General features: G+C 29.0%; 1 protein-coding gene across 4 annotated transcripts in view; it reads left to right on the top strand.

Moving 5' to 3' along the window:
* The first annotated feature begins 8,857 nt into the window (after window positions 1-8,857).
* The window catches only part of LOC107451159 (nonsense-mediated mRNA decay factor SMG8), an 11,440-nt gene continuing 8,402 nt past the window's right edge, over window positions 8,858-11,895 (top strand). For 2 of the 4 annotated variants that reach the window (XR_015428956.1, XM_087150676.1), the window contains exons 1-2: window positions 8,867-9,052; window positions 11,622-11,754. Coding sequence is in view for 2 of the 4 variants with exons in the window: in XM_087150676.1 (XP_087006802.1) it covers window positions 8,979-9,052; window positions 11,622-11,754 (207 nt within the window). In the remaining 2 variants the exon portion in view is untranslated. Of the gene's footprint in view, window positions 9,053-11,621; window positions 11,755-11,895 lie in introns of all 4 variants that reach the window. The other 2 variants (XR_015428957.1, XM_087150677.1) reach the window with 2 other exon arrangements.

Raw genomic sequence — 11,895 nt, 5'->3', positions numbered from 1 at the left:
TTGCAGAAAAGTAATTATAAAACTCTTAATAAGAATACACTTTTTAATAAACTTTATTTTAAAATGTAGTCCAAAATTCCGTTAGAATAATAAAAGAAAATAATTCTCATAGTCTTAAACTCTTGAATTTGAATTAAAAGCGTAATAATAGCAGTAGAGAAAAATGTTTTAAATTTATAGATATTTATAGAAAAACAATACCTTTGACTTTTTATGCTGATAACAATATGGAAAAACTGTCTCCTACCACGTGATTTTTCCAGCCAATAAGTGCTCCGACAACAGTGGAAAACTGTGTCAAAAATTTGTTATATAGATATATTTCATACCTTTTTAAGTTCAAAACGGACGAAAATATATTAAGCATTTTAATTTTTATCATAAAATACAAAATGAGACAGTACTTTTTGCTCCTGTAAAGGTAAAATTTTTAAACCGCGGCTCACTTCCATTTACAAATTTGCTTTCATTTGCAGTTATTTAGATCTAAGAAGCAGTTATTCATCATTTAAACTTATGTACTGTACAAAATCAAATTTTTGAAATATTACAAATTTTTTATTTCGATTTTTTTATTTTAGTATCAAGTACCGATAATCTAACCGATTTTTTAGTAACTACTAAACTGTTTTTAGAATTAAAAATAACAAAATATATTTTTACTTGTAATTATAGAGATTGAAAAATACATGAAAGGAATACCGATGTCCCATCTGCGTCAAAAGTTAAAGAATTATTTTCATTGTGTATTAGTAAGAATAACGGAATTTAGTTTGTTAATCATCTAATTCTTTTTGTTCACTGACATCTCTTTTGAACAAAGTTATTAAATTAAAAACGTTTTTGTATTTAAAGATTAGATTAATGAAGTTTCTTAAATTTTTAAGCATGTTTAAAACTTTCAAAAACTTTAAAAAAAATTAAAATTTTATGAATAGGGTAAATGGAACAATATTTACTAAATGAAATCAACTGTTCACTCAGTTTCTACAGAATTCTAATTTTCCAAATGCTGAAGGGCTGGGAAGAGACCTTGTCAAAACCTTTACTAAATTTCAATTTTAATTTTCCATTATTATTAGAACGTAATATTTTAGTTCTATAAATTCTCCACTATGATAAGCAATCTTCTGACTAAAGTGCACACATTTTCAATAAAGTTAATGAAGTGTTAACTCTTTTATTTTTCATTAAAAAGTATAAAAGTCAAAACAAATGAAAATAATATATTTAACATTTTGATCATTTCTGGTTATGAAATAGAGAATGTCTTTTTTTTTTTTTTTTTTTTTTTTTTTTTTTTTTTTTGCTGCAAAGGTAAAATTCTTGTAACGCGGCTCACTTCAAAATTTACAAATTTACACTTATTAGAAATTAATTACATCTAAGAAATAGTAATTCATCATTGAAGTTTCCTTAATTAACAAAATCACTTATTAAATTTTTGATTATAAATGAAAAAATTAAAACTACTATTTGAATTATATATTTCAGACTAGATTTCAGAATATTTAAGATTTTTAGTAAATATTAGACTGATTTTATGATTTATTATACCGAAATATATTTTTACTTGCAATTAAAGTGTCTCATCTGCGTCAAAGGTTAAGGAATTGCGTATTGTTAGGTTAACAAACTAAGTTCCGTTATTTTATGTAATTCTTTTTATTCATTGAAAGCTCTTTTACGCCTAGTTTCCAAATTTAAAAAGTTTTTGTATTTAAAGATTAGATTAATAAAGCTACTTAAAGTTTAAATTAAAAACTTTCAAAAAATTTTGAGTAAACTTTTGTGACTAGGTTCAATAGAACAAAATTTAAAGAATTAACTGCTCAAAGGGTTCCCTTAGTTGCTTTAAAATTTTCCAAATGCTGAGGTGGGGGGGGGCGGAGATCTTTTTACAACCATTATTAAATATCAACCCTAATTTTCCATTATTACAGGTAATTTATAAAATCAAATTTTTGAAATATGATTGAATATTTTATACTTGGATTTTATATTTTAGTATAAAGTACCGATTTTTCAGTAACTAATACATTGTTTTTCGAATTCAAAATATATATTTTACTTTTAATTGGAGAGCTTGAAAATAAGGAATACCGATGTTCGATCTGCGTCGGTTAAAGAATTTTTCTCATTGTGTACTAGCATGTTATCAAGCTAAATTCCGTTATTTCATGTAATTATTTTTATTCATTGAAAGCTCTTTATGTACCTGTTATCAAATTTAAGCAGTTTTTGCATTTAAAAATTAGACTACTAAAGTTTTTCAGAACATTTTTAAAACTTTCAAAATAAAAAAAAAATTTAAAAAAAATGTTTAGTAACATTTTGAGACTAGGTTCAACAGAAAAAAATTTACTGAATAAAATCAACTGTTCAATTGATTCACTTACCCCAGTATTCACCGTTGACTCTGACCTTAATGCGAAACTTTGACCTGAAACTTTGAACATATTCTTCATTATTTTTTGACCGTCAGTTTCGTAGTTGCCGGTTTCTTAAGTTAACTTGCTGGTTGCTTACGTTGTTACTTATACTGATGACTTGCTTGACCTTATTAACAGTGTTTGTTTTCTATTTTCGTTACTATTTTTAAAACAATTTTTCTATTGAAAGAAAAAAAATTGCATTCATTAATTAAATTTGAATCCTTCTTTACTCGACAAATGAAAAAGATGTTTCTTTTTCCTAACTGACTTGTATTGATGAACAAAAGGATCCAAGCTTAATTATTATGAATTTAGATATTTTATTATTATGGATATCATAAAGCCGCAAGCAAACCATAGTAATGTAACAGAAATACACAATGTAACAGAAATGTACAATGTAACAGAAATTCAATTAAAATAATTTTATTTCACACAATTATTTAATACTTTAATTTTACACAATGATCAAAGGGATTATGCTAACATCATTCTCATCCTTATTCGCATTTTTAATCTATTTTTTTCCTTCGTAACATATTATCGATAATTTAAACCATTTTGAGAATAATTTTCTTTCTTAAAAAATTCTAAATGAAACTGTATAAAATAAACTTCTAAGCTCAGATAAGCATAAATCAACACGTTCATCATTCATATTATTCAGAAGTTTTAAATGACTATTACTGTGCTACCATCTGCCGTTGATAGAGAGAATAGCAGTCTGGGATATGGTGAATAAGAATTTTTTTTTTAAAGAAAAATGTCACATAATCGGAACAAATATTTAAAAACTTTCAAAATTTAAAAAAAATCATGTCTTTAAAAATTTAATTTGGATAATTGTAAATAAAAATATATCAGTAGTATGTAATAAAAATGACAACTAAAGACGGGCCCATTTTAACTTCATATAGTTTTAAGCAATTAATCTCTTCCAAATGATCCTATTTTTTCCAAATATTCAGGGTTATAAAATTTTAAATTTCCTGATTTGCAAAGTTATTTGATGCAGATTATTGTGTAGTTTAAATGTTACCTCAGATAAAAATTTATATTGATTACATAATATTTCAGTATAATTTTTAAAATATATAATTTTTAATAATGTTTAATATGTATTTAATTTATTAAGAGTTTTATCTATGGATTAAAAAAATTAAAATTCTTTTCGTTAACTTCATACCTAAATATTGCACATTATTTTGCCAGTTCATCTCTAAACTATTTTTGGACAAGATTTATCATCTCGATGGATATTATCAAAATCTATAATCTTAATGAATTATATTTTTTAAATTTTATATTTCTTTCAAGCATCGATTGTTTTTTTTTTCTTTAAGAAAAATAAATAAAAGCTAGTTAAATTATTTAGAATCTTCTTACACTATTCATTTGAATTATTGTAACCACAATCTGTATTATTCACGATTTTTTCTTCCAGCGAAAAATTATTAAGTGCTGCAACGACTGCTAATAATAATTTGAAAATATATATAGTATCTTCTACAGAAGATATTAACGCAGGAAATTTTAAATTTATTAATAAGCATTTATTTGATATAAATTATAGTTGCATGTAATAAATGAATTGATCTCATTGAACATTATAAGATCAACCGAACATCAAAAGTGTTATTTTTGAAAACATAAATAAATAAAAAATTTCCTTCGCATCCGCAGTTGCTCAAACCGGGGAAATCTTCAGGTTAAAAATACAAAATAATAATAATAATAATAGTAATCGAAATTCAAAACAATCAAAATTTAGAAACAAAAAAGAACAGAAATTTAAAAAAAAAACCGAAGAAGAAAACGAAGTAAATAAGCAAACTCCAGTTTACTGGGCATGCGTGGTTACTCTAACCGGGAATATCTTCAGGTTAAAGTTAGTTAACTCTGGGTAAGAGTAACTCGCAGTTACGTACACGGTGAAATGAAATTTTTGAATCTAAGTTGAGGCAACACATTAAAATAAAGTATAAAACAAGAAATGTGCAATTTTAAGAATAGCAAAAAGTAAGACTTAAAAGTAACGCATAATAAAATAAACGCATAAAAGAAAGTAAAAGTATATTGTTATAATTACACTTAATTTTATATAGGTTAAAGTAACGCGTATAAAACACATAAGAAAAGTAAAGCTGCATAATAAAATTAAAAGTAACGCATAATGAAATGTACAATGCCTCCCCCAAGCTTTTGGGCGCATTCATCCCCCCCCCCCAAAAAAAAATAATTTGCTAACTTCCCCCTTCCATGTTAGCTTGTTCGAAATAGTGCTACGTTGCTTCTTTTATTTGTGTACTAAAAAAGGAAAGAAATTCTCTTGTCTAAATTCCCCCCCAAAACTATTCGTTTTATTTATTTTATTTCCCCCCCCCCAAGCTTTAAGTGGGTGCATCCCCTGGAAATGTAACACTAAAAACATTATAACGCTAAAAAGCAACACGTAAAATACGCTTGAAAACTTATAGGAAAAGTAAATGCAAAGTAATGCAAAAAAACGCGTTGATTTAGCACAATTGCATAAAATTGCTAATGCATTAAATATACAATAAAAAGTTTGGTAAATAAAGCATAAGGAAAGTAAATTCATTGAAAAATAATGCGACAAATTAAAGCGTAGAACACCAAAATGTAACGCATAATGAAAATTAAAGTGTAAAATAAAATGTGTATGACGCATACAGGTAAAAGTAATGCATAAAAAATAAATGCTTAAACAATAAAATTCAATGTAAAACGCTTAAAAGTAATAAAAGAAAAACACGTAAAATTAAGTGAAATTAAAGAAAAACATAAAGAATTGCTACACTAAAAATTCGAAACCTAAAAATGCAAACGTGTAAAAAACTCATCGAAAAGAAGCGTAAGTGTAACGCATTAAAAAATAAGTGAAAATTTATACAGTAAAAAATGTGTAAAATAAGAAAAGTAAAAAGTTAATAAAAGTAACACGTAACAATAATATGTAAAGCATTAACGCGTAATGTATTAGCGTTGAAGGTTAAAGTAAAGTATAAGCGTAAAATGAACGCAGAAAAAATTGAAGAATGCATAAACCTAAAAAGTTACGCATTATGAAAAGAAACGCTTAAAAATAGTCAAAATGTATAACTGAAAAAACGCATATCAGTAAAAACAACGCATAATCAAAGCAAACGTTTAAAAGTAATGCACAAAAGTAATTAAGACCTGTAGCGTATGAACGTAGCGCATAAGAAAAGTAACGCATAAAAAATGAATGCGTAGAAGTTAGAGCATATGAAACAAAAGAAAAAATAACTCATTCATACGTAAAGAAAGATTGATAAAAATTCTTTCCTTTCTATTTTTGGTTTCAAATCTCTAATTAATCTGAATAAAGAAATAATGACATCTAAACTCAGTAATCAAACAATGAATTTAAATAAATTCATTGAATTCAAATTTCATGTAAGTACCTAAAGTTTTAGATTGGCATTTTTGTGTCAGAAAAAATGACAAAACGTAATGTTTTGGTCAGTAGCTTACATTTTATTTTGATAGCTTTACTTCATTTCTAACTAACTGTCAGTTTTACCCAGAAAAATGTCGAAACAATGGATGCAGCACAAGTTCTTAGAAGAAATATTAATTGTAAGAATAATTATAAGAATTATCGAAATAATAATTATTAGAAGAAATATGTTTGGGGAAAATGCACAAGGGAAACACCCTGCATATGTAAAAAAGGCGTTGAACAATGAATTAAAAATTCTTATTCTTTGTGTTTGTAATAGATAAAAATTGTCAATATACAATTTTGCTCAATTTTAATAAATTTTTTTTTTATAGTTTATATCCTTCCTAACATCCATATTTCAGACATTCAATCAAGAAACATAAAGTCCGTTCATTTGTTTAGCTGTGGTAGAAATAGATTAAGTGTTGGTATGTTTAGTGTTAATATAATTAGAAAATTATCTAAGAATTAATTTTTCGACATCTAAAAGGACAATTATTAGCAAATTAGTTGATAGAATTAAATACACTTTCTTACTTTAACAGTACTGTAATTTTATAACTATGCTGATGTGCACATTACTAAGGATGTAGTGTGGTTGGTACTTTTTAATCGGATGGAAACGTATTCTGAGACATAGCGAACATAATATTAATTTTCCCTTTCGAAAACTATTTTTATAAAAAAGTGGCTTTGGTTTAATCCACTCGTACAACTTACGAATTGAAAGCTAAGTTTGAAAGCAATCGAGATTCGAGAGAGAATAGGACTATTGCCAATAGCGAAAATACCCATCTATATAAACCTATTTTTAAACTGAAATTTTATTGTTCCCATATAATACGATTTATTCTCTAATGTCTCCCTCTACGTAGTAGGTACATGGGTAATTTCGTGGTTGGGCAAAAAGAAAATAACTTAATATGGAAATATTTTCAATTGTTTACAAAAGTTCGTAAGTTTTATTCAAAATAATTCACAAGCCTGCAAGCTCTCCTTCATGAACTACACGGTACCGCAGTGAACTGATCGTTAAGACAGCAAATCACCGAAGTCAAGTATCACTAGCTGCGGTCAGTGTGCGGGTGGGTGATCACTTGGATCAGTCTGCGTAGGGACCGAGGGTGTGCGGTATGGGTCCTCGTGAAACTGTTCTACCATAAAGTGCTCGACATCGCTTGCAGGTAGTTGGGCGGCTACCGAAGCGGGGGTGCCATCCCCTCTGCAGAGGATCAAAATTGTGATGGCTTGTCTTCGGATCATCCTCAGGGATGTTACCGTCGCCAATAGCCCATTGTGCAGCTCCAGTGTGACGTAAATGAACTACAACTACAACAACTCTCCTACATTTATAAATTTATTTTTAACTGAGAAAAAGTAAAAATGCGCAAATAAAAATATTTTTAGAGTTGTTTTGGGGAAAATGAGAAAGCTATAGAAGCTATAGAAATAAACAAACTTAAGTAAAGAAAAAAAACCCGCTTCAATAGCTTCAAATGATTTGACAAAAGTGCATCAGATATTATTTTTTATAGTTTTTGATTCTGCCTTCCCTACAATGCAGGTACCGGTAAAAAAAAAGGGGGGGGGGGAATAGTACTGCAACAGTGCTTCGAGATACACACTGGTTATCGCAAAATAAAAATTGCAAAAATGACAAAAAGTTAACATGCAGAATTAAATGAAACTGACACAAACTAAAGTACACATATTAATGTACAGTGCGCCAAAAATAACCGGACCACCCTGAATAACCTCTAATGATCGGATCTTAACGTTCTAGGCGTCGTCGGGCTACCGAAGTGGGGGTGCCATCCCCTCTGCAGAGGATCAAAATTGTGATGGCTTGTCTTCGGATCATCCTCAGGGATGTTACCGTCGCCAATAGCCCATTGTGCAGCTCTAGTGCGACGTAAATGAACAAATCAAATCATTAACCTTCTAGGACTCAATTTTAATGGTTCGAAGGGGGTGACTTTAAGTATGCTAATTATTTAGTGCAGACGATATTTTAAGTTACGAAATCAGACACAAAAACGTAATTCTGAGTATGTTCATTCTCTGAAGAAACATAACTTTTTTTTCTCGACTGATTTCTGATCTCCAAAATAGAGGGAGCCACAATCTGGGAAATAGTTTGGAATTTTACTTTTTCGTATTTCGCTATATCTCGAACATTTTAAGGTGATTGAAATTTTTTACACGCAATTAAAAAATTTGTCTTTGAATGAAAATTTCATGCAAAAAATAACTTTTACTAAATATTAATTTTATTTAAGAATGATAGACAAAATTTTGACTTGTTAGGTATACAATTTTTTGTATCATTTTAGAGTTGTTGTTGTTGTTGTTGTTGTTGATTTACGTCGCACTAGAGCTGCACAATGGGCTATTGGCGACGGTCTGGGAAACATCCCTGAGGACGATCCGAAGACATGCCATCACAATTTTGATCCTCTGCAGAGAAAGTAATTTTAAGTGGCAAAATGAAAAATGTTAGCGATAATCGATCGAATAGTTCCTGAGAAAATGAATTTCATAAAAGTCAAATACTAGATCAAATACTAAAAATATTATCAACAATTCCCAAATTACGTTTTCGAGTGTTGTAATTGCAAATTCAAAGGGGCCTCCCTGGCCGAGCGGTATCGCCGGTCCAAACGCTCTGTTAAGCGTGGAGGTAGCGGGTTCGAATCCCGCCGTAACCCTGGATGTATTCTTTGTGATGTCTTTCTCTGAATTGTTCTATCTGTATTTTCTACTTTACAATGACATTTAAGACTATATATTGAGCACACAAGTCAGCAAATGTATGTAATTTCAATAAAATCAATCAAATTCAAAACCAGTGTTGTTTGATTTCGGTAATTTACTGAGGCAATTGCCATCGTTAACTTTCAGTCAAGAACACATAACTGGAGCAGAAATAAACAGGCGATTGCTTCAAAACAGTGTTTTCCTCTTTGCAGCAATTTCAGATGTGTTGTTGTTAACCGATGAGGTGTTTCTGGTTATTTAAATTTTACTACTTTTAAAAAGAATATTTGAAGATTTTTATGATGTCAACACCAACAGAGGATGAAAACACTATAGAATTTAGTTTATTTGATCTAGTCAATAAAGATTTAAAGTAAGGCGTGCTTTTAATTATTTTTTAAATTGCTTGAAAGTAATTCAATTATTGATCTCTGCTGAAAATTTTTTAAAATGAAAATTGGGGTGATTTCGTAATCAGTATCTTCATAATAATTTCGTCCTAAAGTTCTTTGTTGCTCTTCTAATCTTGAATAAGAATAATAGAATTTCCGTAAACATAAACATTGGTGATTCGAAGTATATTGAAGCATTCTTTCCAAAAAAAGATGTAAATAATTATTGTGGTTCCTGATCAGGGTACCGCAGAAAAATCTGAGAATGTTATCAATCTGGAAAACCTGATAGTCTTATCAAAATACTTCCAAGAAAGGAGAGGGTGATATTTTGTGCTATGTACACTACAGCATAAAGCACAAATTAACGAACTTAAATTGTCATACTATAGTTTCAACTCAATTAACAAGAACCTTAGGATAGTTCTTTTAAGAATCAGAATTTTGTAACATAAAAATATTATAATTTTAAGGCTTAATTGAAGTAATTTTTTTATGCACTTTTAATAAATTTTCCTTTCAATGTTAAAAGGTACATGATTATGGTACAATGTTAAAAGGTAAAATTTTTTAAATTTAATATTTTTTCTAGACACATTGTTGTAATGATATCTCTGCAGAAATGGTTTTATTTTATAACCGTGGTTGAACAGCTGCCTAATTTTTGAGTTAACGACTACTAACGTTCAACTACATAGCTTTGTAATTTTGAACCCAATCCAGAAGACAAAAAAATGCCTGGTATTGGTAGAAATTTGCATTTCTGAAGGACATTTTATGGAACTAATCATTTTGCGGTTTTTCACAGTTAGCCTCACTACAAGGAGACTTTAACCCATAATCCGTCTACCACTGAGGATATTTTATGTCTGCACAGTGGCCTGTGCAAGTCGGATGCGTAATTCATTTTGACCAGCCATGGCTGGCATTAGAAGACAAACGCTCTATCCTCTGAGCCATCACGGCTCTGCACCCCTACATTTAACCAAAACAGAAAATAATATGCCTTCGCTAAATCAGTTGTCTTGTATGAATTGTTTACCCTTTAGTTTTTAAAACCAAGTTATAGCTCATGAAAAACAAAAAGTCAGAATCATACAATTTTAACTATAAAACTAGTAGCCTATTCCATGTAAGTTGGCTCGAGCAGATACTGATCTGGAAAAATCTCACTTTATTGGAAGGAAAAAAAAATAGATTAACAATATGAAATATTGTGACCCCACGTAATTCAGAATCACTCTGTTTCTGGGGCAAATAATGATCATCTAAGTCAGTGACTTCCAAAGTGGTCTATATCGATCCCCAGGGATCGATGATAACCTACAAGATGTTCATGTCAAGTGGAAAAAAAAATTGAGGGTCATTGAAATGAAGATGGGGATCAACGATAGTGGATCTCATATAAGCAGGTCGTAACTTTTAATTTTAGCATTTCATGAATGGACTAATCAGCATGCACTGATAATGCATAATTACTTACATTGTACTACCTTATAATATGAAGATATATATCTATCTACATTCTACATAATTTATAAAAGTAGCTATGAAGTAAAAATTTTATTAAAATTTAAGTTATTAGGATTATTTTTCGATATACGAAACTGAATTATTATAAACTAGCAGTTACCTGCAGCTCCGCCCGTGCTGCCGTTTCTCTGCGTGTATGGTTTTGTTTTGTAACAAAAAAGTATTTTTCCGCTGTAAATTGTAGCCTCCCAAGTGTGTCAACTCTTTAGCTAACTACACCTCCAATTTAATCTGCGCACAAGATACGGGAGATTTGTTGCTCAGTTTTTACGAGAAAACTTAATAAGCAAACCGGCAGTACACTACTACGGTTTTGTATACAAACTTATTTCCCCAATTATAATATTAGTAACGGAGTACAGGTTTTATAGTGCACTATTTTATTCCATTTACATATTAATTAAATTAGTTTGAATTTAATTAATAAATGCATAAAATTAATGTGTGTTTTTTTCTTAAGTTTTTCGCACTACACTTCATTACAGTTAGAAATTTAAATCTTTCACAGTAAATACCACTATACCAGCTGTCAAAAATGTATTTAAAGTTGATGAATTTACAAAAAATCAATATCAGGTAAGCAGGGGGTCTGCCCAAAACTGAAAAACATGGCAAGGGGTCTACGGGACAAAAAAGTTCAGGAACTACTGATCTAAGTTTTATTTTTTAAAAAAATTATTATAATTTTTTTTTTTTAAATTTGAGACTTGGGCAAGAAACCTTGTACACTTTAATAAATTACAACTGCATTTACTTAATAATAATTTTTTGTTTAATCTAACAAAATAAGTATTTTTAAAACTACTATCTGTATTTTCCACTTTGAAGATGGGTTTCTAAAAGTGCACATTTCCATAAAGAAAGCAGTTTTCATAACTGAATTTATTTTTCTTAAAAGTTTAAAATTGCTGCTACTTGAAAATCTATATAATGCTGTTTTACTTTTTCATTGCATTTTCTGAACATGAGAATTCATCTGGAAACCATTGTTACTAATAATTTTTATTTTATGTTTAGAAAATTCTTTTTGGAAGAAAAAGTAAAAAATGAGAAAGTTGTGGTGATATCATTATTTGGCAAGACTTCCCTGAATTCATCTCAATTTAAGGAGCATCTCATTGCTGAGGCTTTGAATAAACATATTTTTGAGGTTAATATTAAGTCATTTTAAAATTAAGTGTAACATTTATTCATTTTCAAAATTATTTCCTTAAAGAAAATCTCAAGTAGCTTTTTATATTATAGAAATTTACTATTAGTGTCATTTAAAACTCTAAAGTGAACAGTAATT

This window comes from Parasteatoda tepidariorum, chromosome 9, assembly GCF_982258835.1.
Source record: "Parasteatoda tepidariorum strain Cologne lab strain chromosome 9, Ptep-v5.0, whole genome shotgun sequence".
Lineage (NCBI taxonomy): Eukaryota > Metazoa > Arthropoda > Arachnida > Araneae > Theridiidae > Parasteatoda > Parasteatoda tepidariorum.
Note: the sequence above shows the minus strand (reverse complement) of the source record. Positions and strands in the feature narration are given on the sequence as shown.